The sequence below is a fragment of the Physcomitrium patens genome, chromosome 11, assembly GCF_059467195.1.
Source record: "Physcomitrium patens ecotype Gransden chromosome 11, ASM5946719v1, whole genome shotgun sequence".
Lineage (NCBI taxonomy): Eukaryota > Viridiplantae > Streptophyta > Bryopsida > Funariales > Funariaceae > Physcomitrium > Physcomitrium patens.
The window spans coordinates 3,464,380-3,473,614 of NC_143420.1; the positions used below are offsets into that span (position 1 = coordinate 3,464,380).

The following is a 9,235-nucleotide window of genomic DNA, read 5'->3' on the forward strand; positions in this document are numbered from 1 at the left end:
AGTTCTAGACTCAAGGCCGTGTTAAAATAAATTAGAATATCTTATCCATTGGCAGGAATATGATATTAGTAAATTTATATGGGAGCCAATAAAGAATCTTATAAATGCAAGAAAGGTGGTGGAGACTTTTCATCAACAACATCCATCTAAATCAAAGTAAAAAAAAAATAAGCCTTTGCTATAAAAGAAATAAGGTCCAAAAAAGATTGCATTCTACCTTCTATTTTTATTTGTAGCTTTTGTGTATTTGTGACATTAAGGAGATAGAGAACCAACAACCAATAGATTCAACTCAAGAGCTTTCATTTGCCAACTTATTAGATGAGGCATAGCGATTTTCACAACCTTCAAGATGACAAAATCAAGATGAAGATCTTCAAAAATGACATGTCCTTCCTCAAATATATGACAAGATACAACATGTTTGATATTACGATCTTGGAAGAAACTTCCAATGTTTAGTGATTTTAATAGAGGTAGTAACAACTCTTAACAGTGTTCCAAATGTTTTATTTGAAAGAAGTTATAAAGGCCTCAACAATGACCAAATAATAGGGAGGTCTTCTTACCTTGGTATGAAACACTATCAATGGTTGAGAAGGCCTATTAATTATCTTGAAAGATATCAAAGATCAAATTATGTGACAAACACAATTCATCGCATCTTAGATTTCTTTAATATATGAGGACCGCTTCTCATAGAACTCATCCCTAGAAGAGGAGGTAATGTCATGGACATACATATATGAATCAATAATTTCTTATATGATTTAAATAATAATAGGTAAAAGTAGATCAATTTTATAATATCTTCTATAATAACTTTCAAGAAGCTTCATAGATATTGCTTTGACTTTAAAGGTATCTTTAATTGACTTTTTAGATTAGAAACATAGTCAATAAGTTGGCCATGTGCCACACATGTTGGTAGCTTGAAGAATAAGCTAACTATATGGTCCACACTTAGAAAGCTTACCTTGTAAGTTAAGGCATTTATCCTGTAAAGTCAATACATATTAGAGGTCCTATAGAACATCACCACATAGCTCTTAGTTAGATAGTATATATAAAGACAAGAGTGAAGCCTTCTTTACTCTTGTCAACTCCTTTCTTGCTTCTAGTCTAGATTTAAGAGTCTCTAGTTTCTTTGTCATTTAGCAATAGCGATTTCAGTTTCTTTTTAATATACATATTACTTTATTTCTATTTTTTCACTTTTCTTTTGACTCAAATTTTTCAAATTTATGCATCTTCTTCCAATTCATGTCCTTAACACTTGGCCATGATGTGCTCGAATATTGATGCCATAACGTTAATACAAGTCTTCTTTAATATTATTGTTTGTCACCATAGGTTATCTTGTGTTATTGATTTGAATCGACATCCATGCTTCATAGGAAGTTTTTGGTAAGCCTTGTTCAAGCTACTAGACACACGACTTACTATGTCTATAGCCTTCTATCTTCAAACAGATGGACAAATAAAGTATGTAAATTGGACCTTGGAAGATATGTTGGGATTCATTATAATGATTGAGATGAATACTTTACGTCCTTGAAATTTTCTTACAATAATAGTATTTAAGTAAGTATTGGTCATTCACCATTTTTCTATAATATTGGTTAATATCCAATTATGCCAACAATTCTTCATCATCCTATCGACACCAATAACTTGATAATAGAGGAATTTATACAATAGCTTAGAATGGCCTTACAAGAGGCACAAGACCACCTTTTTATCAAACATAATCGACAGAAGTAATATGCACATAACTACTAGCAACCCAAGATCTTTCAAGAGGATAATCAAGTGTTACTTTTCAATGCCAACTTGCCACTTGCTACATCAACTCAAATCCATAAACTAACACCTTGATGGCTTGGATCTTTTTATATTTTTGAAATGATTTTTGATATTGCATATTGCCTTGAGCTTCCACGACATATTTAAATCCATCCAATTTTTTATATTTTGGAATTGAAGGAATTTCATACCAATCCAAAGCACTTTCCGGATCGACACTAACCACCACGACCACCAGTTGTATTTGATGACCAATAAGAATATGCAGTAGACAGTATGAGATTCATTATCTTTGTTGTGGCAATAGTTGTCCACAACTTAAGTACAAATTAATTTGGAAAGATTATCTCATCTATGATGCAACATAGGAACTTATACAAAACCTCACCCATTGCCAAGAAATAATTTGGAGATACCATCAGGAACAAAATAAAAACGTTTTACATTAGTAGAAGGAGATTAATTGTAACAAGGTGTAGATAAGATATTTATATTATTAGTACATAGAGTTAGATAGTTAGAACCATGTTTGAGAAGTTATGGAAGTTTCTAGAATTGAGGTTAGGTTAGTGGATCGGATAGGACCTACCATAGAACATTCTAGAAAGAATTTAGGGCGATTATTTAAGTAGGGCCTACTATAGAACTTTCTTAAAAAGGCTTAAAATAGTTATTTAAGTAGGGCCTATTATAAAATCTTCTAAAAAAGACTTAAGGCCGTTGTCTAAATAAGACCTACTACAAAATTTTCTAAAAAGAGTTTAAGGTAGTTATCTAAGTGGGATCCATCATCTAGGAACATTCTAGAAAGTCCAAGGCTATAGAACAAAGTATAAATAGAACTGGCCAGAGCCTTTTGGGGCATCTGGTCAAGTATGACTTTTGATCTTTTCTCATAATACAATTTGGTTTTATATCCTCCTGTTTTGTTTTATTTTGTTCTAATTCTAGTTACTCAATTTTATCTTTTATGTCCCATTTTATTTAATTCTGTTCAGTTTTGTTCTGATCCAATTTATCTTACTTTGTGATGAAGGTTTATATTATTATGGATTAGAAGGGTCTTAATATATTTGAAATAGATCGGTCATGTTTTAGTTGGCAAGGTTTCTACTCTTATAGATATTGCAAAGAATCCATTCTTTTGTTAGTCCATTGTAAAGAATTACATGTGAAAAGTTGGCATCATTCAAATTTGATGCAATCATACTAAAAGTCTTCTCTTTACAATTTTTTTTTTTTTTTTTTTTTTTTTTTTTTAATCTTAATATCAACATCATTGCTTGGAGACTCTTCACTTTCATCAACAATGTCCCAATAGTCCAAAGAAGCCAACTAAAGGTCCATTTTCTTCTTTCAATAGTAAAAATTGTCACCTCTAAGCTTTTTAATTATTCTCAAATCTTCATGTTCACTTGAAGCCATGTCTAGTGAAGAAGAGTATCAAAGAAAATCAAAAAAAAAGAAAAAAAAAAAGAAAAAAAGAAGATAAAGCTTACTAAATAAACAAAAAAGTCTTACTCCCTTAAAAATCCAAAATGTCTCCTTCGTGAGTAAACAAGTAATTTTACTCTTTAATCACTTTTAACTCTTACAAGAATACTTTTAATTTCACAAATATCTTTTTATCACTATAAAAAAAAACCTCTTAAGAAATTCAATATACAAAGTATAATATTAATGTATTAATGATGTAACTCAGCAAAGAAACATAACACTAGTATTTTATAATATTATTCTAAGATGATTGATACCTTCTAAGATAATGAATGCACTTAACAATTTGTAAGAACCAAACTACATCAATAATTAGATATAAAAAAAATTTAGAAGATATCAAATCTTAACATCAGCAACAACCATAAGATCTACTCTTCTTAACAAGAAAAACTTCAAAGAACTTCAAAACTCATAACTAAAAGTGAGTGGGCCTATAACCTATTGAAGAAAAAAAAACCTTTAAAGTGACCAACACATAGCATCAGCAAGGTTGTTCACGAAAAAAGTATGGAATAAAATATCTCTTATTTCCAACACCCATTACTTATAGGTAGTTGTTGTTGCCTTAATAAATAACTTTCATCTTTTGATAAACACATCCATTCAATATTTTATTAAGACTATTCATTACTATCTTATTTACTATAAGAATATATCTTTAGCATATTCTTTATATCTTTAAGATCCTTTGTCTATTAATCTACTTTATCTCTTATCTTTTTTTACATATCAAGAGCCAATCTTTTAATCAATAGTAACTTATCCAAAATAATATCTTCTATAATGTTACTTATTCTACTTTCACATTTACTTATTTATTTTAACAACAAAGGCAAATTGATGAGGAATTACAGTATATCAATATAAAAGTAATGTAAGGCTATATAATATTGATGTAGCAATATTATAGTACAATGTTATTTTGGATTTGGATCTGAAAGCGTTTTGATACAATCGTATGCCCTTGAGAACGCATGAGCACCGCCAGTAGAAAAGTCAGAGGGAGCCAAGTATCTCAAGATCAAGATCTACAATGTAGATATTCATAAGCCACATGCATGGTGAGCGTATGATTTCAGTAGTGATGTTCTATCACTACCTTGCTTCTCGATTCTTACCTTCAGCATAATTCATCAACGTGGCAAAATTCTACAATGTAGCCATTCTTAACCTTTAGAATTTTATGGAGTGATGGAGGAATTGACAGCAATCTGAATGCTGATTTTACTGTTGCAAAAAAAGGCATTGATCATGTGACTTAAAGTCCGAAATCTATCACGAACGTCGTCAACCAAGTGGATTCGCTTGTTGCTAATGAGAGTTCCAATTAGTCTGCTATTAAAGAAAGTGCAACTGTTGATGGTGTTTTTAGAAAGCCGTGTTGTGGGGCTTCCACCCAATCAAAACACAAACAATGTGGCCAATCCGGCACCTTCGAGGTCTCGGGCCCATTCTGTATCAACGTGACCGCCGTGGAAGTATTTTGGTCATACTAAATCTTAGAATCAATAGTTCCATTCACATGCCGCAGAAATTCTTGACTGCTCTAAGTTGAGATGTTTGAGGTCTCGCGAGGCAGTGACTTAATTCCAACTGAGTAAGAGATACCAAATCCTGTGTGTATGTGTGTGTGTCGAAGGTTTCAGCCTTTTTACCATAGAGCGGTGTTTACCAGGATTGAATGCTTCAGCTGACATATCAGAGAGTAGCTTCAGTTTTCACATGTTTTTATCACACATCACACTCTCTACTTAAAAATTGGATTTTAATTATAAATACATAATAACAACAACAATAATTCATGCTCGTATGCAACTACTAAAAATACTGTAGGTTCAAGCACTCTCAGAGGTTGGGTTGTAAAGCTAACTTTAATATAATTGGTTGATACAATATATAAATACATATATATATATATATATATATATATATTCGAAATAAGCCAATCCATTTCTGTACAAGGTGCTGCTCTTTAGGCTTCAATTCCACGATTCTGGCGAGGCTTTCTGTGGCATCTGAAAGGAGCCGGACGATGCGCGCGCTGAATACATGAGCCCAGAGTCATTGCGGTGTCGATGTTTGTCAACTCGAGCGCCACCAAAACCAAGTCGAGCATATCGAGTATCATTTCAACCAACCCCATTCGGACGACGTAAAAAGTCACATTTCCACATGCTGCAACCATAGCGATCCAGGGGCCGCAAGCTGGCTCTCAAAACGAGCTAACACTTTGGTCAGAAACGGAGGTTGTTGGACATCAACGGCGAAAATCACGACACTACGTGTGAGTAGATTAGCGCCTTCTCATGAAAAAGCACATGCCCAATGGGACTCTCCCGTTTCGCTAGCTCTCCGCATCTTGCAATTCGTTGGTTGGTTGGTTGGTTGATCGGAACGCGTGAGATGCGGAGCTGGGGGCTCACGAGGATTACACTGGCTGCATGATCGCTGCGACCCACAATACGAATTCTGCACTTCTGGTTGTCGATGTTTGCGGCTTCGGCGTCGTGCTTTCAACACTTGTGACCAGCCAGAAGCTCCCGGACGTCACCACAGCCGCAGGCAGTCTCAATACGAACCTGGTAGATCATGTGGCCATGGTGTCATTCGGGACGAAAGCCAATGCAATGGTTCCCTTTCCGAGAGGCTATGGCGTAGGCGGAGAAATAATGCAAAATTCTGTCCAGGTGCGGTTTCATACATGGTAGACAGGTATTGTCTGTGAATCAATAGCATTTATACCCCATCCACTATTTACTTGAATGACCATGGCAATGTAAATAAGGAACAGAAGTTATTCACGGATAGCTTTGACCAGTCAGTATCAGACAGTATTGTAGTGGGTAGATTTCTTGACATATGGAACCTTGAGATGCGACGGCAAATCTGGCACACACTATCCACACAACTAGTCAATTAGCATTAGAACTTCCAGCAGAGATAGGGTATCTCTTATACTGGTTCGGCATGCATGTTCACCGCCAAAAGTCCAGCTGTATTCTTTAGCCCGATTCCACAGGCTAACGAATAACCCTGCCGAACAACATTTCATTCACAAGTTTAATGGTTCTTCACATGTTGAAACAAGATAATTGTCCGCACGTTGCCACATGGACAGATCAGGTCCATGCTATTAATTGGCAGCTGTCTTAATGACAAGCAGAGTACATTTGTACAGGTCGGACCCAATCATGAACAGTGTTGGAAAAGGAGAGTTGAGAGAGGAAAACTGCAATTTACAAAAAAAATCTGACGCAGGATTCCAACAACATGTATCATGTTATGATTTCGCAACAGGATACAGATGTAAACCACAAGCTCACTCAGATGAGTAGAGCTGGGTCCTAAGAGCGAGTAGCTATGCAGTTGACAATTGTCACTCTAAGGAGGACGAGAAGCAGCTACTAAAATACGTAGTCTACAATTGAATATTCTAGTCTACAGGCGGCTATTATCGGTGAGAATCTACTGAGAAAGTTTAGGAGTACAAGAATTTTTCGATTGTACAAACCTGTTACTGTACATTCTAGCAATGAGAGACCATAATGTATGATCCCAGTTTAAACGTGTAATACTACAGATTGAAGATCAACTTTGTGAAGTCTCAATAAAAAAATTGCTTCGCCTTCAGGGTGATAGAGGATTAAATGGTCTTGACCAATAATAAACGCATTGGCTGGCCTGGTCGACTAGTCACTGAAACGTCTTCCTTCTCGAAGGTGAAACCGCCTTTGTTGTAAAGCTTGACTGCAGCCTCGTTTGTGGGCACAACATGTACATACAAACTATTTATACCTGAAACATAAATCCAGCAAAACTTGGTTAGTCATGAGGTGGACATGCGAGTGCCCTAAGGCCAGGAAAAAGCAAGACTTACTCAACAATGAGTGAAAGGTTCAGTCGTGCAAACCCCACGAATGAGCAACATTTTGCGCCTGTTGCAGGAGAGCTTTACCGACGCCTCTCTGACGCAGCGAAGGCGCCACACATACATTTGAAATGTAACCTCTACCACGCTCTGGAGCAGGACTCTGCATTTGAAGTGAATCCCCCACACTTAATAAAATCGCTGGAAGCCAAAGACACGCAACGTGAAGTGCACAGAAAACCCAAGCAAGCCGAGTCAGCAGAGCTGTTCCGGAACAATGTAGAAGCTCATTTGCACACTACAAGTGTAACAACCAAAGTGGTAAAACGAAGCTTTACAAGAATAGAAGCCAAGGAGGAGCAGGATATTACCTGTATTTTAATTGGGGGCGCTGGAAAAGTGAGAGGTGACGACCTTTTAGCAAGAAATGAATTAAAACTGACCACCTGAGTTTTTTTCCTTACGGTTTCCCCCGGCAAAACTATGCCTTGATTCAAATCAAGAGACCCAGCAAGTACATACTCCTTTCCATTTGCCAATATAACCTGTTCAGGAAACCAAATGATCTTAGCATCACGATATCAAGCTCTCACTTGTCATCTAGATGGCCAAAAAACTATGACCAAATGCATCAGTCGATGCGGAGAGAAATAAACGTGAGTCCAACCTTCAAGGCAGGGTGGAGTTCGACAACTGAGGAATCAGCCAGGCTTGAGAGCGGATACAGAGCCAAAATACATACAATGCGCTTGTAGCCTTGCTGAAGACCTCCAACTTTTGATTTGAGGTATCTGAACTCATCATCTGTCTTCATCTTGCGATGCAACTGCAAAACCACATTCCAAAGCTTGTAGGTCAGTACAAAATAAGTTAATGTTTCTGTAGCACGAAGTAATCTGGAGCATGAAAAGTTGAAATGACTTTTGTCCACAACCCTACAGAGCAATTTCAGGAACAGCATCAGAATTCTAAGAAATCTGAGAGCATCGTCACAAAAGAGTGACAAACCTTCAAGGATTCTTCGCTGCGTCCTTCCGGATATGTGTGGAAAGAAAGTGCCCGCAAGTAGGCCGCTGCGTGTATGAGTTCTAGAGACCGTGCTTCTTGAAACACCAATCCCTCAAAAGATTGCAGAGCGCTGGGATTAAAATCCAGCCCTGTAAATCTGACTTTCTCTGCAGGTGTTGATGAAACACCTAATCTCTCGCAGGGAGGAGCTGCACACGCAGAAATCCTTAGACATTGCCCTAGTGCTCTCTTACGCTGGGAACATCTCCACGACACTCTGCGAGAAGGAATTCTAACTAAAGGAAGTGACTTCAATCCTCCATCTGGAACACAGACTAAGGCAGAACATGTGCAGTCAACAGTTGCGCGATCTAGTTTACAACTTGGTAACAAATTAGGAAGCGACATTGTGCACACAAACCCCACACCTTAACTGCAAGGAACGAACTGTCAGTTGCACATTTGAGCTGCAGAATGTCAGAGTGCAGTTTCGGAGTCTCCCAAGTGGGAGATCGAAGTCACTTCCTCAGGTCGTCCCACTAAACCCAATCGCAACTAAAAACACATTCAGTCACCCCTCACAACACGACTCCACTCTCCGAAAAACCTCACATCGAAAGGTCGCAGCTCAAATGCAATCAGTCACTCATTCACCCCCACAACAAGATTTAGTTTAGCCCCGCCAGAAGGCTCACCTCCGCAATCCATTCCAACCCACAAAAACTAAAAAGAGCGTCTCAACAAAGCACACAACAAATCAACACTCACCACCTCACCAGCCACCTATAAAAGCAGGCAAAGGAAAAGGTCCGCATCCGGAGATGGATAATGACGACGACGAGGAGAGATAGGAGACAAATATTTGTAAATTGGTAACTCTTTCAAAACGTGTGAAGCACGGAACAACTTATCCACAAGTCATGGCGTCGGGACCACCCCCAGCTTTCAGGTACCAATCGCAGTGCAAGAATTTCCTGAGCTTGGCACGGGAAAAGTGGTGGGGAAAAGCCATTACCCGCTGCACTTTTTCCGCTTTTCCATCGTAGCTTCTCG

The 9,235-nt window shown here is 37.5% G+C and overlaps 1 protein-coding gene across 3 annotated transcripts; it reads right to left on the reverse strand.

Moving 5' to 3' along the window:
• Window positions 1–6,566: 6,566 nt before the first annotated feature.
• LOC112288142 (GCN5-related N-acetyltransferase 7, chloroplastic) lies at window positions 6,567–8,988 on the reverse strand. 3 transcript variants are annotated; one of them, XM_024532022.3, is made up of 6 exons: window positions 8,878–8,988; window positions 8,183–8,391; window positions 7,842–8,000; window positions 7,546–7,719; window positions 7,217–7,337; window positions 6,567–7,101 (listed from the first exon to the last, which is right to left on the reverse strand). In XM_024532022.3, the coding sequence occupies exons 1-6, from the start codon at window positions 8,888–8,890 to the stop codon at window positions 6,950–6,952; spliced, it is 828 nt and encodes a 275-aa protein (XP_024387790.1). In that variant the 5' UTR covers window positions 8,891–8,988; the 3' UTR covers window positions 6,567–6,949. The 3 variants fall into 3 exon arrangements, with proteins under 3 accessions (XP_024387790.1, XP_024387789.1, XP_024387788.1); XM_024532021.2 differs by lacking the exon at window positions 8,878–8,988 and having other exon boundaries at window positions 7,917–8,000; window positions 8,183–8,869; XM_024532020.2 differs by lacking the exon at window positions 8,878–8,988 and having other exon boundaries at window positions 8,183–8,854.
• Window positions 8,989–9,235: the final 247 nt, after the last annotated feature.